Consider the following 25270-nt stretch of genomic DNA (forward strand, 5'->3'; position numbering starts at 1 on the left):
CCTGACACTTGCTGCTCAAAGTGCAGCAGCTTCTGCAGACTTCAAGACCTTCTATATATGTGATATTATTTGATCACAAACAGTATTAAGTACATACCTACATTCACTACAAAATGACCTATAACAGTTACAGATTTGAAAAAACTGAACAATATAAAAGAGAAATTTTAAATCTCACTGCCCACAGATAATCACTGCTAAAATTTCATTTCCTTCCTCTTTTTTAGATATGTAGATACACATGTACTCATGCACATTAAAATCATACAGTTTTGCCCTTTTTTTCCCCATTTATCCTCCTGCATTTTCCTCCTGTGTAATGACAAACATTAATTAAAAAATATAATTTTCAATGCCTGTAAAACACACTAATGAATTTATGTAGTAAAATTTTAAAAACTTAACAATTCCCCTACTCAATTATATATAGATTATTCTGGACTCTTTTTCTACTTTTCCTGGAATGAACACCCTTGTTCATAAATCTTTTACTGGATATGAGCACTGCTTCAGGATTAAATCCTAGAAGTGGGATAATTATGTTATTTTTTATTATAACGAATACCTTTCTGTATCACAGAACCTGAATGCAGCATTTACCATTAAATAAAAGGACAAAATGTTAGAGGAAAATAAAATTCTGGCAACAAAAAAATGTGGCTTTGTTTAAATCAAACAAAACTTTAATGAATGGATCCCACACGATTAGAACTCTTAATCAACTTTTACATTTTCTTCTTCTAATCTCAGATTTCAGAAGAAATGAATAAAATGAAGCGCTATCATCTCTGAAGTTTTCACTTAGGTAAATCTCTTAAAACGTCTGTCTACAGAGCAGGGCAATAAAAGTTATTCAAAGCAATCAGCATTAAAATAACTTCCAACAAGTAATAATTATTTTCATTATATTCTACTTACAATAAGAGAAAAGAATGCTGATTTTTAAAAGAATTTTCAGTTAACCAGAGTAACTGATTCTCTAAAAACCTGTTCCCAGATCTCCAAGTGAATAAAGGTTTACTAAACCCTTCACTCTCTGGAAGTGGCATGGATGAGGAAAAGTAAGGGAAGAAATTCCAATAATACTTCTACATCTCAGCTTTTTACTGGGCCTGATTTTCTTCTACATTCCTTTAAAAATAAAGGCATATGATATGTAAGGTTAAAGTCAATTTAAATTTCTATTGTTAAATATAAAAAGATAACATATTTGTTGAATGATTTTGTGTAAAATATGTGAACTCAAGTTTTTCACCGTGGCAGTGGATTTCAGGGCAAAAAAAGAATATTCTTTTTTTAAAGTGTCAAACATTTGCAACATTCTCCAACTATATTTGAGGCAAAAGTTTAAATATTTTTCAAGTAGAAAAATTCAAAATAATGTAAAAATACATTATAAATTTGACCCTGAGTTACTAAGCTAAAAAAACAAAAAACAAACTGATCCTGAACTTAAAATTATCAGTCTAAAGAGAGGAGAGAGAAATACTTACTCAACACTCTAAGTATTACAGTATTACGGTAGCACAGATTCACTCTGTGAGGATATAGTAGGTATCAGAAAGCTAAAGAGCAAACTAGGATATAACCCCCATAGGTCAAAGAAAAAAGATCTCAGAAAAAAGAAATGACATGAAAGGATAAGGTTGTAGCTAGCTAAACAGAATAAAAAGTAAAGCTAATAAGACCAGCTCTAGGAAATGCATTACCCTTGTGCTCCTATAATAGGCACGCTTTCACTGAAAGTTTGTCGCCAACACTGTTCACCATTAGAACCTAAAAAGCGAGTTTTTTCTGAAGACAAGATGTTAGAAAGTTGGATTCTGGCAATTCCCAGAAGTAAATCTTTACTCATTTTATCCTTGTGCCATAATTCAACCAGCAATGGAATCCTAAAAGGAAAAGAGAAACATATGTTCATACCTATCAACTCTGAACTAAGGCTTTTCTGGACTAAAATTTTTGAATTCCTTTAATGTAGCCAAAGATGTTTTTGCTACCTGGAATGTAAAGGCTCAATTCCACAGGTAACAAATAGAAAATACTATTACATTTTTTTACACCTCTTCCTGTGCAATAAAGAAAACCCTTCCGAACACTACTATTCCCACAAATGGTTACATAACGTTTAGTTACTCTTCATTCTTTCTTTTAAAATTCTTTTCAAATTGTGATACTCTGAGAAAGTACAAAGACATTTCACAGATCTCATTTTTTGTCACAAATCCATTTCAGATAGCTGGATCAACATTTCCATTTTATATAGATGAAAAAACAGAAAAAGCAAATAATGCATTACAGTCATTAAGTGAATCAATAATAAAAACTAAACAGTTTATTTATCGTCACATTATATTAGGAAAAAGCAAAATTACTTTTCAAAGTTCCTTCATTATTCATATATTGTTTTAAGAAAGTTCTAATATCCCAACTCAGGCAAACAAGATATGAAAATCTGAAAAGAGCCTTCGTAACCACATAAAACTTTATAGTGGAACCACAAGTGTCACAGATTTTAAATTTGTTTCTAGATTCGCAAATGCATAAGCAGCTATGGATGTAAAAATATAGAAATTCCTCTTGTTAATATGATACAAATTTTCAAGAGTTGATTTGAGAAAATAATATCATACACACCATGTATACATTACCTTAGGAAGGTATCCTGCAGCTGATGAGGCATAGTTGCAAAATCAAATGCACAGTAAGATTGGGGAAGAAAAACTTCCATGTTTTTCCGAACTTCTATAGGAGGATTAGTCATAATAGGAGCTGCGCTTCCGAAGAAAGGATATGAGTACCTAGAATTTAAGAAAAACAAAATCCTATAGTTTACAAATGGGATTTATAGTCTGTTAAAAAAAAAAAAAGTGTAATATGAATATTAAATAAAAATTTTTTCATAGATAAATAAATGGTACAAATACATTATGGTTTTACTCCTATCACCAACTTTAAAATTATACAAATATTTTCAGTGTTGATATAAAAATCACAGAAATTATAGAGAAAATGCATTATTTGCACAGCACTGGTTTCCAAAGTTCCTTTATAAGTAATCTTCCAATGATCGTCTGGGGAAGGAGTATACACTGGTATTTTGAAGGCAATACACCAAATAAGAAAGAGACAGTCACTTTGATACACTTCAAATAAGACAACGATTCAGAAGTGAAAATGACTCCACTAAACAAAGAGCTGCCATCTGTTAAGAGCTCCCTGAGGTATATAAATGTAGCAAATTAACATGTTGTACACATTACATTCACACAATGTTATATGTCAAAAATATTTTTATAAAAAAATAAATACTAAAACTTAAATGTGGGGGGGAAAAAAAAAAGAGTTCCTGAGGGCACGGGTCTTATCTTTTTCATCTTTGCGCTCCCAGAACAGTTTCCGTCATATAGTAAACTGTCAAGAAATGCTTGCTAAATTTAATTTCTAAACCTTTTTTTCTTTATATACTAATGTCCTGATTTTTTATGGGCTAAAAAAACCCTTAGTCAACTCCAAACGGATGCATTCATAGTATTTTGTCTCTGAACTGAGAATCAAGCATGAAAGCAACTCAAATATACTACAGATGAATCAAAGAGTGACACAACACTATTTCTTTCTTTCATCATAAAAGTCACACCAGATTAAATAGAAGAATGTCTGACTATTGCTGAACTTATTTTGTACGTAAAGCCAAATACAGAGATATTGTAATGCTCACTTAAATTTCATTTTATAATTTGTTATTCATTAATAAAACTAGACTTTAAACTCTACTAGTAGAAATTACTTTTCCTACAAGAAGAATCCTGCTCATACACTCAATTCCTATACAATTACATAAACTGAATTTAGGTCATCTCAGAGAGCTCATCCCCTAGAAATTTAACCCCCTACTACAGATGTAGTGATTTAAAAGAAAAAAAAAAGCAAACACATTAAACTTTTTCTAATATCAGTTATCTCACAAATTCCATTAGACAACTGTACACTACAATTTCATATCATCGCAGAGCATGATAACATAAAATCTATCAAACATAAAATGCCCAGCATTAAAAAAAAAAAAAAAAAGCCTTAAAATAAATCAAAGACAGAAGCAGTAGTCCTCAAGTGATTTCTATAGAGTATTAAGTGGATCATACCTCTTTCCTCGGTGTAGTATATTCTTTCCCTTTTCTTTGTCAAGTGAATTAGTAGCCTCCCTCATGTACTGACATATTTCTGACTCTGTCTTCTTCACTAGATTGAGCTCTTTGTTTATATACCCCATGCCCTAATACCAGACAAACTGTTGGCATAATGTAGGCACTTAATGATTAAACAAGTGGCCCTATGGCAAGCAGGAAACACAAAAACTAATATGTGCTTTCTAACTGGGCTTGTTCAAGGCTCCTCCCTCACAGCATCCAATCTCAGATCATCCCTGTGCTTCTGGCCAACATCATCTCTAAGTGTCCTAAGATCAGTTTCTCCAGTAGCAGCAGGAGAGAAAAAGGGACGCTTCTATGTTATATAAACCCTGTGAGAAAAGCTATGTCTATAGCAGAAAACTTTTTCCTGGCTTTCAATTTTTAAAAAAACAACATTTTAGTCATGATTCTCAGCCTCTAACATGAGGTAAAATGCAGAACTTAAGCTGTGAGGACAAACTTCCATTCTATGACTTCGCCGTGTGAACTCAGTGCTGGGTCCCTTTGGTTCTGTCCATTATTCACACCAAAGCTCAGAGGACTTTGGAAACAACTTGATAAGGAATCAAACAACTGAAAAATTAGATACAAGTAGGAGTTGATTTATGCATTTGAAAGGCAGACATGCCTCAAATAACAGCAGGAACCAATGAGAAGTTGCTGACATTCCTGGGAATGGCAATCCAAGATGATGGAAGATTTTCTGATTTTCTCATTTTAATCACATAGAGACCAAAAATTTTATTACAAATGCTAATGCTTGTTCCAAGGTAATTTATGAGGACCTAAAGACTCCAAACTAAAACACATAATTATATTATATTTAATATATATATTAGCCACAAAGTCTATGGAAATGTAATATTATTAAGAACAAGCCATTATGGGGACTTCCCTGGTCCTGGACTTCCCGCCTGCCAATGCATGGGACACGGGTTCGATCCCTGGTCCGGGAAGATGCCACATGCTGCAGAGCAACTAAGCCCGTGTGCCACAACTACTGAGCCTGTGCGAGAGCCCGCAAGCCACAACTACCGGACCCCACATGCCACAACTACTGAAGCCCGCACACCTAGAGCCTGTGCTCCACAACAAGAGAAGCCACCACAATGAGAAGCCCATGCACCGCAACAAAGAGTAGCCCCTACTCGCCACAACTAGAGAAAGCCCAAGCTCAGCAACGAAGACCCAACGCAGCCAAAAATAAATTAATTAAAAAAAAACAAACAAAACAAGCCATTATGTAAAAGCCATTTAACTGACTGAAATATATATTTCAATTCTCTAAATTGAACAGTGTGGACACATTCCACTTCCAGTTCATTAGGTATGGTTTTTAGAGTCATAGGTATAAAAGGTAGGTATTAAGACTATAACCTCCCATTATAACACAGTTTTATAGAAAAATCAGATACTATACTCCCATCATTTTGATCTATGGCACCTTTTCTGGAAACGATACATTTTTAAGTTCAAGAGTCACTATATTTTAAAAAGGAACATTAACAAATTATTATCAATACCTACAATTATTAGCAAGACTGTTACCTCTCATACTACCAATGCCACCTTTGATTAAGTTCAAAGTCATTAGGACATAATAGCCTTACACCCTTTTAGTCCACTGATTTAACAAATGTCATAACTTCTTTGGTGACATTTCTCCTCTGCAAACCCCAAACAGAGGAAAGGCATTTCTCCTCAGAAAATATATTGAAACAAAATCAAATCATACCTTAATATACAGTTGACTGGAAAACCAACTTCCAAATCACGGATACTCCTTAAGTCTATTGAAAAGCAAAAATGATGTGATGTTGCAGGAACAGCAATTTTCTGTCCTGAAGCTGTTCCTGAAGCAATGGATATAGTCACTGGCTGGGCCAGTAAAGCAGGTTCAGAAGAACTGACAGCTAAAATGAACATAAAAATTTTTTTAAAAAAATTCCATTTGCTAACAATTTCTCTTAAGTTATTCAGATAATTTAAAGATATCATCTAATTTACCTTCAAGCAAAGACTTGACTATCTGATTTTATAAACATATGAATTGAGGCATAAACTTCTTAAAGTGACTTGTCCAATATTATGTAGGCTTTAATTCCCATTATAGAACTGTGTAAAAAAAAGAGCTTACTCTCACTCTCAACATATATTGCAAAACATAAAAGCATACAGTACCGATGCAGTAATGTATGATAGCAGCCTGGCAGGCACTAATATTTCTAAGAGACAGGTGAATATAGCTTAGTATTTGAAGGGTTGTATTTGAGACTTACTGCAGATATAATTACATCACTTTTTAAAAAGTAGTTTGGTTAGGGTTTAAAAAGTAGTTTGTTAGACTATGTCTAACAAAAAACTAAAACTTGACAGAGAAAGACAAATATCATATGATATTGCTTATATGTGGAATCTAAAAAAATGGTACAAATGAACTTATTTACAAAACAGAAATAGAGTCACAGATGTAGAAAACAAACTTACGGTCACCAAGGGGGAAAGGGGAGGGGAAGGGATAAACTGGGAGATTGGGATTGACATAGACACACTACTATATATAAAATAGATAACTAATAAGGACCTACTGTATAGCACAGGGAACTCTACTCAATACTCTGTAATGGCCTGTATGGGAAAAGAATCTAAAAAAGAGTGGATATATGTATATGTATAACTGATTTACTTTGCTGTACACCTGAAACTAACATAACTTTGTAAATCAACTATATTCCAACAAAAATTAAAAACAAACAAAAAAACTAAAACTTGAAAAGACAGAGGTATCTAGTCCAATCCTATTATACACCAGAGATGTTTAATGAATGGCCCAAGTCCTATAGCTACTCAGTGACAGACCTATAACTTGCACCCAAACTTCTAACTCCTAATCCACCACTGCTCTTACAACTTGTACTACTAAATTTAACTGTAGATTCTTACGTAACAGATGGAAAATTTTTATAAGACCAGATAAATATGCATTCTCAGACTGTCTCGACTTTAGGATCAAAAATGATTATTTTAAGTTTACTGTAAGAGGCAGTTAGTATCTCTTTTCTCTAAAATTCCAGTGAAATTGAGATACTGAAAAGTTTGCTAACAATCTATTAGAAAGAATTATATTCTTTAATTTCTTTTGAAGAAGCTACTATTTCTAGTATGAAAATAAATGAAAAATTCTCTTACCTTTTAGCAAATTCTACTATGAAGTTAAGTAAATTTCAATTACTTTCATCTGATTCTTTTTTTTTACATTGGCTCTTTAAAAAACTCACAATTTTTACTTAGCACCCATGAAAACTCGCACAATCATTTATTAGATGGCTGAAAAATCTATACCTAAAAGACAGATCTGTGAAAAGAATACCTTACCCTTTGGATTGGGTTTTGTGTCCTTATCATACTGTAAGCTTTCCACTTCACTTTCTGTTGCGTCGTCTCTTGTTGGAGGTGACTGACTGTGAGGTGGAACAGGGGACACGCGTGGAGACTTGGGCCCAGTGTGTGTCTTCTCCTTTGTGGGGGTGAAAACTGTCTTCTTTGAATGGTGTGGCTCATGTTCATTCTGGGTCTTTAATTCAATTAAAGACTAAAAACAATTTTTAAATAAAGTATAATTTGCAAAGAACTTCCCTTCATAATTAAGCAAAAATCGTGATGTTGTTTTTAAAAAATATTAGCTTCCTTTCCCAGTTTGGATATTCCTAGTCTATTTCTCTTCATAATTTGCAAATTTTCTTATAGCATCTAGGACCAGAAAAAGGAAGATGAACAGGAAGGAAATATGATATCCAGAGCTCCGCATCAAAATGCATCCTAATGCATAAGAAGGGATATTCAATAAAAGAAGTCAGGCATAGGTGTCCTTGGGAATAGTTATTCCTACCAAAGCAATACAAAGGAGGTCTGTATTACTAAAAAACAAACAAAAAACCAAAAACCCAGAAGTCTAGTATGATTTTCTTCCTTTGCTCCACTATCCTCTAAAAATACATGCATATATGTCTTTTTAAACTCTCACTTCAGTTCACAGCCTACATAAAAATCAGTTCTTTAAAAGAACATGACACTAAAGTTGATTCTGGGGCTATATATAATCAAAAAACATATATATTCAAATAAATGTCTCTATTGCCTAGAGACAGTATGAGGACTATAAAACACTGAGCCAAAAACCTTATCTTAGCTAAGGCTGAGTCAACCAAAAAGGATCCATTAACGCAGATTACCAGAAACTGGGTCTAAAAATATTCTCTTCTACCGTAGTCCCTCTTCTGCCACAGTCACTGACTACGAGCTGGGGGTGTGGGGAATGGTTTTTACTACATGAAAAGACTGGACTGAAGGGCTCTGGACAGTGTCACCTGTGAAATGCGGCAGAAGCCACAGCACTTCTCAAAAGGGTCTTTTTGGAGAGGAGGTTATCATATAATGAAGGCCACTACCTAAGAGTAATAAATACTTTCTTATGTGGGGTAATGCTTCTGAAGCTCAACTTTTGTGACTAATCATGAACTACATCGAAGAAGCTGGAGGAGGGGAAGGAGGGTCACTACTTGCCTGGGCATCTATGCCTTCTCTCTGCAGAGCCACAGACACTCCCACAGTGGGGGCCAAATCCACAGGAACAGGTGCAAGCTTTTGTTTGGCTCGGTTTGGAGGGTCAAGAGTAAAAGCACCTTCAACTGTGACTGGGCGATGGTTGATTTCTGTACTACCCTTTTTCAGTAGTCCGGTTAAGGGTATTTCTGTACTTCCAAGTGACTGGTCTCCACAGCAGAGGTGGATCTAATATGACAGGGAAAATCAAAATCAGGCTTTATATTTTCTCCTTTATTCTAAACACACAAACTTAACAAAAAGTTATAAAATGATCCATAGAAGGAAAGCAGAATGCAGATTATCTTATTGACCTGCAGTGACTAAGATACTCACACATGATTGTTAAAACTGTTGCTAAAGCACAAAATTTACCCAGAACTCAATAATAAAGTTATTAATTCTTTTCATTTTTCCTTTCACTACTGTACACTCCTATGTTATCACCTTGTCTGTTCTGTCTCTTTGGTGAGCTATGGTTACTTTAATATTTTACTATGCTATATTACATATGCAAATTATATCATCAATATATGAATTTAAACGGAAAACAAATACATCAAGCATCTCTTCTATTTCCATTATAACATTAAACACAGTTCTTAAAAAATAAGTGAGTGGGTCCAGCCCTATTTGGAAATTAAAGAACCTCAAATAATTCTGTTTTATTCACCCACAAAACATCATGAATGTTTCTTTCTCTTTTTTCTTGCTTTTCAAACTTTATATATAAAACAGAGTGCTTAACAGTGAAAGGTAAAAGAGAATACCTCTGGGGTGGTGGAATGTACCATTAATCACTGCTAGCTAATCAAAACTTCAACATTACCACCTTTTGCAACTACCAAAAAAAAAAAAAAAGAAAGAAAAAAAGAAAGGCTGCTCCAGATATGTGTCACATAACTATTCTTTTCCCTTACTACATTGAAGCCACAGCAAACCTAATATTCATATGAACAATATGCAGTCATTACATAAAAATACTTTTAATTCTACTATCAGCAATGACCTATAACAGTCCTAATGTTATTAGGTGTGATATTTTTAATGGGCTGGAGAGAAAGGATTTTTATGACTTAAATGTCCATGAGAATCAAACTAATAAATAAGTCAATAGTTTTGGTAAGGAATTTTATAAGATAAAATTCAAAGTGCTTTTTTCCTGCATTTCATCATTTTATATAACCTTCAACTCTCTAAATACCTTGGATTTAGCAGAACCACCTCTAAAATTTAGTTCCACTAAAATTTCTTAATGCCTCTTTTCACTATCCACTCAAAACGCAAGCAAAGTCTAATGAATGATCACTTTACTATAAAAAAATGACTACCCCACCCTACTTCACCACCCATTTCAGTCTGATTAAAATTAATCATAACAAACAGAAAAGTAATTTTGGACTAGATAAGGTTCACTTTTAAATAAAGTCCAATTTAAAATTGGTTTACAAAACTACCAAATTCAAGAACAGGTTTTAGAAAGTTGTTTTATCTCTTTGATTTTAATAGCAATAAGGTGTATAAATTCTGAAATCTAGAGTGTGATCTGTGTGGTGACAGCTAATCTCCACTAACAATAATAAAACCTGCCTGGTGCCCGCAGCTTTAAGCTCCAGGTACAACTTTTTATTATAAATGACCGATAACTGATCTACCTCTTTCCACAGTAACAAAGTAAGGCGGTATATCTCCTAAAATTCTGAAATAACTGTCATGCTGTGACTGTACAAGTCAGGATAATTCCTAAAAAATTAAAAGATGTGGCAGAAATATGATATCCACTTCAGAAATAAGACAGAGTTTGGGTACCTCTTTAATGCTTAAAAAATCATCTCATAAGAAACAATTTTCTGCCGTACCTACCTGTAGTTTAGACTGAAGAGCCAGGTAAACACGAAGAATTTCTATACTGCTACGTATTCGAACAGATGCTCTCTCTGGCTCAAAGTCTGGGTTGATCAAATCATTGAAGGGTTCATTTGTAACATCATTTCCCAGTAAAGAATAGTAAAAGAAAAACTCAGGCCGTCTTTCTGGAAGTTTCATGGTACACGGAATTAACTAAATATTTAAGAAAAAAAAAGGATTATTACTTTATAAACCACTAAACATCCTTAAAGATGTCTGAGAAACTCCAAAAATATTTGCTAAAATGATTTATTTCAAGCCTTAAATTAATAACTCAAAATTTCTAAATCTCTGCCAAATTACTACCAAATCACTAGTTTAATTTTTAAAGGTTTATCTTACACAAGCACAAAGAGACTAAAATATTTTTATACATTAATGTTGTTTTAAAGCTTATGTTTCATTCAACTACTCGATGAAAACTCCATAAAAGTTCTTTTAGAAGAAAGTGGTCAAATATTTTACACTGAGCTTTCCTTATTTCCACATATCCTTACTCCACCATCCTCTCCGTAAATGAGAGAAGGTTTTTAAAAAACCTTAATCCAAGCTATTTACTATAACTTCTTTTGATGGGAAAATAAAAGCTTTGTAGCTACTCTTACAAAACTTGGAGACCTATAAATTAAGTTACAAAAGGCTGTCTTCCACCCACTGTAAGGAGCTGCTGCAGGGGGAAGATGGAGCCCTTCACAAATGAAATGTTTACTGGGGGTGGAACAAGATGGCAGAGTAGGACATGAGCCTACCTCTTCTCAAGAAAACACCCAAAATCACAACTAACTGCTGAACAACCATCGACAAAAAAAAAGATGGAACCTACCAAAAAAGATATCCTACATCCAAAGACAAACAAGAAGCCACAAGGAGATGGTAGGAGGGGAACAATCACGATAAAATCAAATCCCATACCTGCTGGGTGGGCAACCCACAAACTGCAAAATAATTATATCTCAGAGGTTCTCCCACTGGAGTGAAAGTTTTGAGCCCCATATCACAATCCCCAGCCTGGGGGTCTGGAATCGGGAGGCAGAGCCCGCAAGGCATCTGGCATTGAAGGCCAGAGGGATTTGATCGCAGGAAATCCACAGGACCAGGGGATACAGAAACTCCTCTCTTGGAGAGTGCACACTAGGTCTTGTGTGTACCAGGAACCAGGGGAAAGAGCAGTGACCTCATAAGAACCTGGGCCAGACCTAATTGCTGGTATTGGAGGGTCTTGTAGAGGCAGGGGTTGGCTGTAGCTCACTACTGAGATAAAGACACTGGTGGTTGTATTTCTGGGGAGTACCCATTGGCATGAGCCCTCCCAGAAGCCACCATTTTCTCACCAAGACCTGGCCCCATCCAACAGCCTGTAGCCTCCAGTACTGGGATGCCTCAGGCGAAGCAACCAACACAGCCCCACTCATCAGCAGACAGGCTGCTTTATAAAGCCTTCTTGAGCCCACAACTTCCCAATAAACACACCCGTTGACATGGCCCTGCCCACCAGAGGGACAAGACCCGAGTCCACCCACCAGTGGGTAGGAACCAGTCCTTCCCACCAGGAAGCCTGCACAAGCCACTAAGACCAGCCTCATCCACCAGGGGGCAGAGAGCAGAAGCCATAAGAATTACAACCCTGCAGTCTGCAGAATGGAAACCGCAATCACAGAAAGACAGACAAAATGACATGACAGAGGAATATGTCCCAGACAAAGGAACAAGATAAAACCCCAAAAGAACGAGTAAGTGAAGTGGAGATAGGCAATCTACACGAAAAAGAATTCAGAGTAACGATAGGAAAGATGATCCAAGGTCTTGGAAAAAGAATGGAGCCACAGACTGAGAAGATACAAAAAATGTTTAACAGAGAGCTAGAAGATCTGAAGAACTAACAGAGATGAACAATAAAATAACTGAAAAGAAAAATACACTAGTAGGAATCAATAGCAGAATAAACAAGGCAGAAGAACAGATAAGTGACCTGGAAGAAAGAATGGTGAAAATCACAACCACGGAGCAGAATAAAGAAAAAAGAATGAAAAGAAGTGAGGACACTCTCAGAGGCCTCTGGGACAACATTAAGAGCACCAACATTCGCAAAGCAGTAAGTCCCTTACATACGAACTTTCAAGTTGCGAACTTTCAAAGATGCGAACATGCATCTGGTTCCACCAAGGAACCAGAACCTGTGCCATCAATGTCAGGCATGAGTGAAACTGCAGCTTACCCTCCGTCTCCTATTGCTGATAATCCTTCAGATTTACCATCTCCCACCTCCTCTCCCTCCTCCAGTCAGTAACTCTTCTTGCCTGTTCACTTGATGCCAGCCCCTGTATGCCAGCTGTTGTACTGTACTACCATACATTTCAAGGTACTATACTGTAAGATTAAAAATGTTTTCTTTTCTGTTTTTTATGTATTATTTGTGTGAAAAGTATTATAAACCTATTACAGTACAGTACTATACAGCTGATTGTGTTAGTTGGGTACCTAGGCTAACTTCGTTGGACTTACAAACAAATAGGACTTACAAATGCACTCTCAGAACAGAACTCATTCGTATGTAGGGGACTCACTGTATAGGGGTCCCAGAAAAAGAAAGAAAGGACATGAGAAAATATTTGAAGAGATAATAACTGAAAATTTCCCTAACATGGGAAAAGAAATAGTCACCCAAGTCCAGGATATGCAGAGTCCCTGGCAGGACAAACCCAAGGAGGAACATGCAGAGACACGTTAATCAAACTGACAATAATTAAAGACAAAGAGAAAATATTAAAAGCAACAAAGAAAAGCAACAAATAACATACAAGGGAATCCCCATAAGGTTATCAGCTGATTTTTCAGCAGAAACTCTGCACGCCAGAAGGGAGTAGCACAATATATTTCAAGTGATGAAAGGGCAAAACCTGCAACGAAGAATACTCTACCCAGTAAGGCTCTTGTTCAGATTTGATAGAGAAATCAAAAGCTTTACAGACATGCACAAGCTAAGAGAATTCAGCACCACCAAACCGGCTTTACAACAAATCCTAAAGGAACTTCTCTAGGTAGAAAAGAAAAGGACACAACTAGAAACAAGAAAATTACAAATGGGAAGGCTCACCAGTAAAGGCAAACATAAAGTAAAGGTAGTAAATCATCCACACACAAATATGCTCAGAGGGGAACAGTAGGGAGTTTCCTTAAAAAACTAAAAAATAGAGCAACCATACGATCCAGCAATCCCACTCCTGGGCATTTATCCAGAGAAAACCATGGTTTGAAAGGATACATGCACCACAATGTTCACTGCAGTGCTGTTTACAATAGCCAAGGCACGGAAACAACCTAAATGTCCATCGACAGATGAATGGATAAAGAAGATGTGGTACACATATACAATGGAATATTACTCAGCCATTAAAAAAAAAATGAAACTGCCATTTGCAGCAAAATGGATGGACCTAGAGATTATCGTACTAAGTGAAGTAAGTCAGACAGAGAAATACAAATATCATATGATATCACTTATATGCGGGGGGGGGGAAATGATACAAATGAACTTATTTACAAAACAGAAACAGATTTGCAGACATGGAAAATAAACTTATGGTTAGCAAAGGGGAAAGGTGGGCAGGAGGGATAAATTGGGAGTTTGGGATTGACATATACACAGTACTATATTTAAAACAGATAACCAACAAGGACCTGCTGTATAGCACAGGGAACTCTGCTCAATATTCTGTAGTAAATTAAGTAGAATATATACATATATGTATGTATAACTGAATCATTTTGCTGTACACCTGATACTAACACGACATTGTAAATCAACTATAGTCTAATACAAAATTAAAAAAAAAAAAAAAAGGATGTCTTCCATACTAGGAGTGTTACTTCTCAAAGCTGGTAGTTTCCTGGCCACGTGACATGAAGACATGGGATGCTTGTCCCATAAAATGCAAAATACCTTCTAACAGACCTTTAATGTTTGCTAGCACATTGTTAAAAGTAACAAACTATAAGTAATTGACATGTTCTGCAACAGGAGATGGCTTAAATATATTATAGTTATCATACAATATGGCTCCTAAATAATGATATAGTGACATGAAAGTTATCTAAAATATTTTTAGGTCAAAAATACTTACAGGACAGTTTGTAAGTCTGTAAGTCTGTGAAAATAAAAGTACTAACCACTTACATTAAAACAACCCAGTACTGAGCACACAGTAAATAGTCAATAAAGTTATTTATTTTATATTAAATATATTTTAAATACAAAGCAAGTTATTACTTTAATCCTATACTTTAAAATGTATTTGTTTGATTAGATTTTAATCATGTGGATTTTTTTTTTTTTTTTTTTATGGACAAGAGATTTATTTATTACTTACTACCATGGGGCAAGCCTAAATAATGTTCTGGATGTTACATGTGGATTTTAATCATGTAGATTTATATTTATTGAGAGCCAGCACTTATACACTTTTAGTTGTTGAGAGCACAAATTCTGGAGTAAGCCCCGACCCTCAACTTTGGTTCCACCAATGGCTTGCTATGAGACTTTAGACAAGTACTTAATCACTCTGAACCTCCATTTCTCTTAGGGTTCTTGGAAGGATTAAAAGAGATAATACATGTTCACTTCTACAAGTCTGCCTAGCACATAGTCAGCTATTATGTGAATGGAAAAATACCTGAGGAAAAGAATATACTGCCCTTATGGGTGATTATTTCTGAGGAGTTTAATTAAAAGAGACCTTCATTTTCTTTTCCTTTCTTCCATAGTCAGAAAGCAATAAAAATTTTAAGAAAAAAAGATAGCCCTTTAATATTTCATAGCACATTTAACTCTAAGTAATTCCCACTAAGAGAAGAGATGCTTTTAAAAATCCTTTATCATCCTTGGATTTAGAAACAGGTTTTTTGCCCTAATTTCAATATTTAAAAAGGAAGCAAGGTTATCACAATCCAGTATTCTTACTCTAATTTCATTCCTGCATTCTACTACCTTACAGTATCAATGTTCTAAGTCACTTATTTGCATCCGAAAGGTATGTTTGTTTATTGCTAGATGCTTTCTCACACTACCTTTGACTAGCTTGAGAAGAAAAAAACTAAACTGCTATTTTTTAAAATCCTTGACTTGTCCATAAAGAGTGAAAAAAGCAAACAAGTAATACTAAGCAGTATCAAGGGATGAATAAATTATTGGGCTTAATTTTTTGTGTTTTAAAAAATTATTGTAAAATACACATAACAGAAAATTTATCATTTTAACCATTAAAAACTGTACAGTTCAGTAAGTACATTCACAATGTTGTGCAACCATCACCACTACCTAGTTCCAGAACTTTTCCATCACCCCAAACAGAAACACCAGAACCACTGAGCAGCCCCTCCCATGCCGCTCCCCCATAACTTCTCCCTCCCCTGGTGACCACAAATCTGCGTTTTGTCTCTATGGGTCTGCCTATCTGGATATTTTATATAAATGGACTCAAACAGTATGTGACCTTTTGTGTCTGGCTTATCTCACTCAGTATGTTTACAACATTCATCCTTGTTGTAGCATGTATCAGTACTTTCTTTTATAGTTAAATAATACTCCAGAGAGAGTGTGTGTGTGTGTGTGTGTATTCATTTATTTATTTTGTTAATCTATTCATCCATAGATGGACATCTGGGTTATTTCTGTGATATTCTGGGATATTGTAAATAGTGCTATGAACATTCACGTACAAGTTTTTATTTGAATACCTTGTTTTCAATTCTTTTGATATATACCCAGTAGTGAAACTGTTGGGTTCTATGGTAATTCTGTTTAATCTTTTGAGGAACCTACTTGGCTTAATTTTTATCGGAGATAGCAAATAGCTTGCCAGACATCAATCTGTTTTTTTATTTTTAACTAAACTGAGTGACTTTTCCTAAAAAGTTACTTTGTATTACCAAGAACTGTATTAGTTTTAGTTGTGGATTCAGTAGGTCAATTACCCACAAGCTTTCACTATATAAATATAGGTTCACACATACAAACTACATGTTAAGCACATTAGTTTTATCTCATTCCTCATGCACACCCACAAGGCTGGTACTACTGCCACCATACAACTGAGAAAATTCAAGCCTGAGAAAGGTTAAGTAGGTTGCCTAAGTTAAAGAAGCCAGTAAGTAGTGAGAATTAGATTCCAACTCAAATTGATCTTACTCCAAAACCCCTTCAGAGGCAAGAGAGCAAAATATGGGAACAAGAGAATGTGGAGAGTGACCATATGGCCAGAAATTCCTAGGATATTTACTAGCTAAAAAACTTTCTCAAAACTTGGTTTCCTCATCTCAAAAGTGAAAATAATAATCCCCTAAAGTTGTGCTAGGATTAAATACAACATTAGCAAAGTAGTGAACACATGCCTATTTCACAAAATATAACACAAGTAAAATTATGCCTTCCTAGGGAGTTGAAAAAATATTTTTAAAAATAAAGTAGCAATTTTAAATACTTTGCAGGTATTTAAGAGCACAGTAAAAACACAGTAGACTCACTATCTAATGTGTGTTCTGATGTGGTTAATGAACAGACAGTGGACATCTAACTCCCCACCCCCCAACCAGCATGGCATATTAAGCCGGGGCAATCCACAAGCAGAGCTTTATGAAGAGAGGAAAAAAAGGAAATTGACGGAAAGAGACAAAATCACATATATATAGTGTCAGTGAGAAAATGACAGTACCAAATTGGGAGAGAAAGAGTAAAGCTCAAAGAATACGTATATATAAAAAGTACTTTTTGTAGTGGGCATGAATTCAGTGTGACAGAGCCAAACACATTTCCTGAGAAAAATCTTTTACCTGATAGATCTTACTAAGATTTAGTGTGGTCACTAACTCATATTTCACTTATGAATGCAGATTATCTGGGAAATGTATACCTCTAAGAAAGTGAATAGTCTGATAAAAATTTTAAAGTCATAAGCCATATTCTCTATATTTTAAAGTAGTAATTTATTTCAGGTGCTGTAGATCAACATAATGTCAAAAAAACTGGACTCGATCCTGAAAAGGACAATGAAATAACAGCTACTTTTGTGTTGAGCCATTGTTGGGAGGAAGCAATCGGCCACAGGCCCTGAGCATCCCTGCACATTCTTGCCGAGTGTAACAAGAATGCAAGGCCCTGACCACTCTTACCCAGGCCATCTCCCAGCGCTGTTTATGCAGCTCAAAACTTTGATAAAGTAACGTGTCTTCCCAGACAAAGACCTAGACTACTTACAGTAGAAGTCGTACATTCCCTAAGTTCTGTGTTCCTCAGCTGTGACACACTCCCAGTGAGTGTGGAGCAACCACCTGGGACCCTCTATGTCACCTCCATGGGACTTGGGATAGGGGGAACTGAAAGAAATATGCTGATATTCATGTTGCTTGCTGTGCTGAGAGTAATATGCTCCTTTCTCTCTGACCCAAGAATCTTCTGTCTTCTGGCAGCATTTAGGCTAATTTGTTAGTGTGTAAATAAGGTAAAATCTAATCCCAGACCTGACAGCTATTAAGGTCTGACTGAGACAATGTTCCCAACATTGTATATTTCTCCAAAAAGTAAAGTATTTAACACTTAGAAAAAAATCATTTCTTAACAGTCTTTACAATGTCACACAATACAATGTGAAACAATGCTTATTTATGGTCTTTCTTCTAAATTCTAAGAGATTTAATTTATTCTCTTACTACCAAGATCATCCCAATTTATTCTTTTCCTAAAACAAAAATGCTTTCTGATATGAAAGAAAACATTTTTCTAAATTATTTTTGTAAGTCTACTTGCAAGGCTTTTTAATACCTAAAAGACAGATTTTAAAAATAAAATGTTTTCAAGTTCTTCATGAATCACTCATCTCACCTGCTCCAACTGGGTGGCGAATGCTATGGTCACGGACATCACGAAGAAGTCAGTACAATACTCTGCTGGTCCGATCTGATGATAACCTCCCTCCTCATTCAACACCGCCACAATGTCCTTTGCATCAAGTCCAGACAGGCTGGCGGGTACTTTATGGAAAAAAACACAATTAAACTACATTGTAGTTTGCCATAAACCAGTATAAGATTTTGAAAGCTGGTTATGCTTTTTAATTTACTTGGCAGTTTTCACAGATACAGTTAATATCTCAGCAAGGTTTCCTTCGATTTCAATTTAATAAACCACGTTAGAAAAGGTATCACAGGTTGCCTGAAGGAAGTGAATCTAAACTGCAAACTGAAAAATAAGCAAAACTTGGCTAAAAAGAGCAAGGTGACTAGACAGAGAATGAGGGAGTGGAAAACGGTGTTCTAGGCAGAAGAAACAATATATACAAAGACTCAGAAGCAAGAGAAAGCATGTGGTTAGAGAACTGAAATAGATGTGGCATGCTGGATCATAGAGTGAGGACTCAGGTACAGAAAGTGGGGAGAGGCCATATCATAAAGAGCCTCCTTGAACGCCATGCTGAAACATTTGAATAGTTTTCTAAGAATAAGAGAAAACAATAAAACAATTTTGAGAAGAGAACAGATATAATCAAATAGGCTTCGTTATGAAGAGACTGGAGAGGGACAAGGGTTTTTCAAAACTGATTAAGGAAAAAAACAAAACTACACAAAACTAAAATAATAGACAATGTTCAGTGTCAGGGAGATTGCCAGCAGGTTGGCACGCTCCATGTTGGTAGGTACAGACTAGTACAACCTTTTGGAGGGTAATATATCAGGGCTTATCAAAATTTTATATATGTATACCCTGTAAACCAGCAATCCTCGACTCCTTCAGGAGTTAAGCCAAAAGAAATGTGCTTACAGTAGCACTGGCTAAAAATAGTTTAATGGTTAAGAGTATAGACACTACATTCACATAGACCAAAGTTCCAACCCTAGTTCTGTCATTCAGTAGTTGTATGGGGAAATTATAAGATCTCCTTTAGTCTCCATTTTTCCTTCTGCAAAGCTTTTACAGTGTTGTTGAGAAGATCAAATTAGATAACAAAAGCACTTAGCACAGTACCTGACAATTAAGTACTTTAATAAAGGTAGCCATTAAATAGTAAGGTCAGCAGAGCTTAAGAGGTCAAAATACTAACTATGACAGGTCTCGCATTATCAGAAAGGGAGAACACTAGGATAAATCTTGTGGTGTAGGATTAAAAGGATTGAACGTGTCAATGTGAATATATGTTGTTCAGTATATATATGGGCAAATCAATATATAAAGTATGTATGTATATATACGTGTGTTTGTGTATATATATCCATGTGTCTGCATATATATGTGTGTATGTATACATACATGGGAACAACACCCCAACAGCACACCTAGCAGCTGGATCTTGACTTGTAAACATCATTCTCTTCTAAAAAGAAGCAGGGCTCCTTAAAGTAACGGCTGAATCCAGGGCTGAGATAGGAAAAGTATAAGATGAACCTGGACCATCTTCTTGTATCAGGGAAAAAAAAAAAAAAAGCTCAAAGGGACTTCCCTGGTGGTCCAGTGGTTAAGAATCCGCCTTCCAATGCAGGGAACGTGGGTTGGATCTCTGATCAGGGAACTAAGATCCCACATGCGGCAGGGCAACTAAACCTGCACACCACAGTTACTGAGTCCGCGCACTCTAGAGCTTGTGCACCACAACTAGAGAGCCCATGTGCTGCAACTACTGAGGCTGCGCACTCTAGAGCCCGCACCACAACTAGAGAGAAGCCCGCAAGCCGCAACGAAGAGCCTGCGTGCCACAACAAAAAATCCTGCATGCCACAATGAAGATCCCATGTGCTGCAACTAAGACACAACACAGCCAAATAAATAAATAAATAAATAAACTTTTTTAAAAAAAGCTCAAAGGATTATCGAGATAGTAAAAAGGAAACAGAAGAAGCTTGAAGGGGTTCTCAATGCTCAAATCTGGGACAAACAATGATGGTTAAAGATTATAACCCACTAAATAAAGAGAAAACTGTCAAGTCCATACTTAGACAATACAAATAAGTGAATAAATTGAAGGTATAATGAAGAATAAATATTTTTCTAATTTTCTAATTCTTCCCCACAAAATATTTATTAATTACAAAAGAAAACAAAAGTAAGTTTATAGTTGAGAACACAGACACACACCACCATAATCAAGTAATCAAGTGAACATAATCAGTAATGAGACTAAATGAAAATAGTGCACCACCTGATAAGATGCAATGAGAACAGAGCATCTTAATAGGCCTGCCAAAGATGCATAACCAAAATCTAGTATCAGACAAGCCCAAACAGTACAGGGGACACAGCCTCACCAAGACTGAAACCTAATCACAAGACTATAGAATGCTTCCCCTCCCCCTTACCACTATATTACTAAAAGTCTATTTTCCTTTACCCAGTATATCATGTCCATCTTTCAATAAAAAATTACAAGGTACACTAAAAGGCAAAAAACCCACAAAACTCCATAATCTATGCTTCCATCTTAGGAAAATAGAAAAAGAGGAGCAAATTAAATCCAAAGTAAGCAGAAGAAGAGAAATAATAAAAACTAGAGCAAAAATCAATGAAATTGAAAACAGGAAATCAATGGAGAAAAAATTTAACAAAATCAAAAGCTGGTTCTTTGAAAAGATCAATAAAATCAATAAGCATCTATCCAGCCTAAGAAAATAAAGAAGACACAAATTACTATTAACAGAAATGAAAAAGGGGACATCACTACAGATTCCCATGGACATTAAAAGTTTAATAAAGGAATGCTATGAACAACTCTTATGCCCACAAGTTTGATAACCTAGATGAAATGGACAATTCCTTTCAAAAACACAATCTGCTAAAACACACACAAGAAGAAAACAATCTGAATAGGCCTATATCACTTAATGAAATTGAATCAATAACTTCAGAGAACAGAAAAGCACCAGATCCAGATGGATTCACTGGTGAATTCTACCTAACATTCAAGGAAGAAATTATTACCAATGCTCTACAATTTTTTTTCCCACAAGACAGAAGCAGAGGGAATACTTCCTAACTCATTATATGAGACTAGCATTATCCTAATATGAAATCCAAGCAAAGACATTACAAGAGAAGAAAACAACAGACCAATATCTCATAAACACAGATGTAAAAATCCTCAACAAAGTATTAGCCAATAAAATCAACACAATGTGTAAAAAGAACTATACACCACAACCAAATGGATTTATTCAAGGTACACAAGACTGGTTCAACATTCAAAAAGCCATTAATGTAATCCATCACGTCAACAGGCTAAAGAAGAAAAACCACATGATTGTATCAATACATGCAGAAAAAGCATTTGACAAAATCCAACACTCATTCATGATAAAACACTCTGCAAACTAGAAATAGAGAGTAACCTCCTCACCTGATAAAGAACATCTACAAAAAATCTACAGCTAACATCATACTTAATGGTGAGAAGCTTTCCCACTAAGATCAGGAGTACGGCAAGGATGTCCCCTTTCACCACTGCTTTTCAATAGCACACTGTAAGTCCTAGCTAATGCAGGAACACAAGAAAAGAAACAAAGTCATGCAGATTGGGAAGAAAGACACAAAACTGTCTTTGTTTGCAAGTAACTGTAGAATGACCATCTATGGAAAGACCGAAAACAAAAACAAACCAAAAAAAACCTACTACTGGAACTAATAATAAGCAATTATAACAAGGCTGCAGGAGACAAGGTTAATATGCAAAAGCCAATCGCTTCACTACAGACCAATAATAAACAAGTGGCATTTGAAATTTAAAATACCATTTACAGAAAATTAACCACTACGGAGACAAGATGGCAAAGTAGGGGATGTAAGCTCACCTCTTCCCAAGAAAACACCAAAATCACAGCTAACTGATGAACAACCATCAACAAAAACAATGCTGGAACCTACCAAGAACGATATCCTACATCCAAAGACAGAGAAGCCACAAAGACAGGGTAGGAGGGGCGCAAATTCAGTCCCGTTCCCACTGGGTGGGCGACCCACGAACTGGAAAATAATTATATCACAGAGGTTCTCCCACAGGAGTGAAAGTTCTGAGCCCCATGTCAGGCTCCCTGGCCTGGAGGTCTGGCGTGGGAAGGAGGAGCCCCCAGAGCAAACTGGCTTTGAAGGCCTGTGGGGTTTGATCGCAGGAAATCCACAGGACCAGAAAAAACAGAAACTCCACTCTTGGAGGGTGCACACACAGTCTCATGAACACCAGGACCCAGGTGAAAAAGCAGTGATCTCATAGGCACCTGGGCCAGACCTACCTGCTGGTATCGGAGGGTCTCCGGGAAAGGCAGGGGGCAGCTGTGGCTCACTACAGGGACAGAGACATTGGTGGCAGTACTTCTGGGGAGTACTCATTGGCGTGAGCCATCCTGGAGGCTGCAATTTTCTCCCCAAGATCTGGCCCCACCCAACAGCCTGTAGGCTCCAATGCTGGGACACCTGAGGCCAAACAACCAACAGGGCAGGAACACAGCCCCACCCATCAGCAGACAGGCTGAGTCTTTCTGAGCCCACAGCTTCCCGCTAAACAAATCCCTTGACACAGCCCTGCCCACCAGAGGGTCAAGACCCAGGTCCACCCACTAGTGGGCAGGAAACAGTCACTCCCACCAGGAAGCCTGCACAAGCCTCTTAGTTGGGCCTCATCCACCAGTGGGCAGAAAGCAGAAGCAAGAACTACAACCCTGCAGTCTGTGCAACAGAAACCGCAATCACAGAAAGTTAGACAAAATGAGATGCCAGAGGGGTATGTCCCAGACGAAGGAACAAGATAAAACCCCAGAAGAACTACTAAGTGAAGTGGAGATATGCAATCTACATGAAGAAGAATTCAGAGTAATGATAGTAAAGATGATCCAAGATCTCAAAAAAGAATGAAGGCAGAGACTGAACAAGCAAACAGAGATGAACGATACAAGAACTGAAACAAAAAATACACTAGAAGGAATCAATAGCAAAATAAATGAGGCAGAAGAATGGATAAGTGAGTTGGAAGACAGATGGTGGATATATTGCTGCAGAACAGAATAAAGGGAAAAAAAATGGAAAGATATGAGGACATTCTAAGAGACCCGTGGGACAACATTAAAGGCAACAACATTCTCATTACATGGGGTCTCAGAAGGAGAAGAGAGAGAGAAAGGGCCCAAGAAAATATCTGAAGAGATCATAGCTGAAAACTTCCCTAACATGGGAAAGGAAACACTCAAATCCAGGAAGTGCAGAGAGTCCCAGGCAGGATAAACCCACGGAGGAACACAGGCCAATATCACTGATGAACACAGATGCAAAAATTCTCAACAAAAAACTAGCAAACCAAATCCAGCAATATATTAAAAGGATCATACACCACGATCAAGTGGGATTTACCCCAGGGATGCAAGGATTCTTCAATATCTGCAAATCAATCAGTGTGATACACCACATTAACAAACTAAAGAATAAAAACCATATGATCATCTCAAGAGATGCAGAAAAAGCTTTTCACAAAATTCAATACCCATTTATGATTAAAAACTCTCCAGAAAGTGGGCACAGAAAGAAGTTACCTCAACATAATAAGGGCCATATATGACAAACCCACAGCTAACACCATTCACAATCGTGAACAGCTGAAATCATTCTGCCTCACCACTTTTATTCAACATAGTTTTGGAAGTCCTAGCCACGGCAATCAGAGAAGAAAAAGAAATAAAAGGAATCCAAATTGGAAGAGAAGAAGTAAAACTGTCACTGTGTGCAGATGACATGATACTATACATAGAACATCCTAAAGATGCTACCAGAAAACTACTAGAGCTCAACAATGAATTAGGTAAAGTTGCAGGATACAAAATTAATATACAGAAATCTCTTGCATTTCTATACACTAACAATGAAAGATCAGAAATAGAAATTAAGGAAACAATCCAATTTACCATCACATCAAAAAGAATAAAATACCTAGGAACAAACCTACTAAGAAGACAAAGATCTGTACTCTGAAAACTATAAGACACTGATGAAACAAATCAAAGATGTCACAAACAGATGGAAAGATATACCATATTCTTGAATTGGAAGAATCAATATTGTCAAAATGACTATACTACCCAAGGCAATCTACAGATTTAATGCAATACCTATCAAATTACCAATGGCATTTTTTGCAGATCTAGAACAAAAATTTTTAAATTTGTATGGAGACACAAAAGATCCCGAAGAGCCAAAGCAATCCTGAGAAAGAAAACAGAGCTGGAGGAATCAGGCTCCCAACTTCAGACTATAGTACAAAGCTACAGTAATCAAAACAGTATGGTACTGGCGCAAAAACAGAAATATAGATCAATGGAACAGGATAGAAAGCCCAGAAAAAAACCCACGCATCTATGGTCAATTAATCTTCGACAAAAGAGACAAGAATATATAATGGAGAAAAGACAGTCTCTTCAACAAGTGGTGCTGGGAAAACTGGACAGCTACATATAAAAGACTGAAATTAGAACATTCTCTAACACCATACACAAAAATAACTCAAAATGGATTAAAGACCTAAATGTAAGACCAGATACTATAAATCTGTTAG

General features: G+C 36.2%; 1 protein-coding gene across 6 annotated transcripts in view; it reads right to left on the reverse strand.

Annotated features, from left to right (window-relative positions):
* The window catches only part of CEP120 (centrosomal protein 120), a 79564-nt gene that overhangs the window by 40023 nt on the left and 14271 nt on the right, over window positions 1-25270 (reverse strand). For all 6 annotated transcript variants that reach the window (XM_082380701.1, XM_082380703.1, XM_082380702.1 and 3 more), the window contains 7 exons: window positions 18577-18725; window positions 10659-10856; window positions 8757-8984; window positions 7569-7785; window positions 5929-6106; window positions 2652-2801; window positions 1710-1892 (listed from right to left, as the gene is read on the reverse strand). In XM_082380701.1, the coding sequence (XP_082236827.1) occupies window positions 1710-1892; window positions 2652-2801; window positions 5929-6106; window positions 7569-7785; window positions 8757-8984; window positions 10659-10856; window positions 18577-18725 (1303 nt within the window). The remainder of the gene's footprint in view (window positions 1-1709; window positions 1893-2651; window positions 2802-5928; window positions 6107-7568; window positions 7786-8756; window positions 8985-10658; window positions 10857-18576; window positions 18726-25270) is intronic.

This window comes from Balaenoptera borealis, assembly GCF_965194805.1.
Source record: "Balaenoptera borealis genome assembly, chromosome: 2".
NCBI lineage: Eukaryota > Metazoa > Chordata > Mammalia > Artiodactyla > Balaenopteridae > Balaenoptera > Balaenoptera borealis.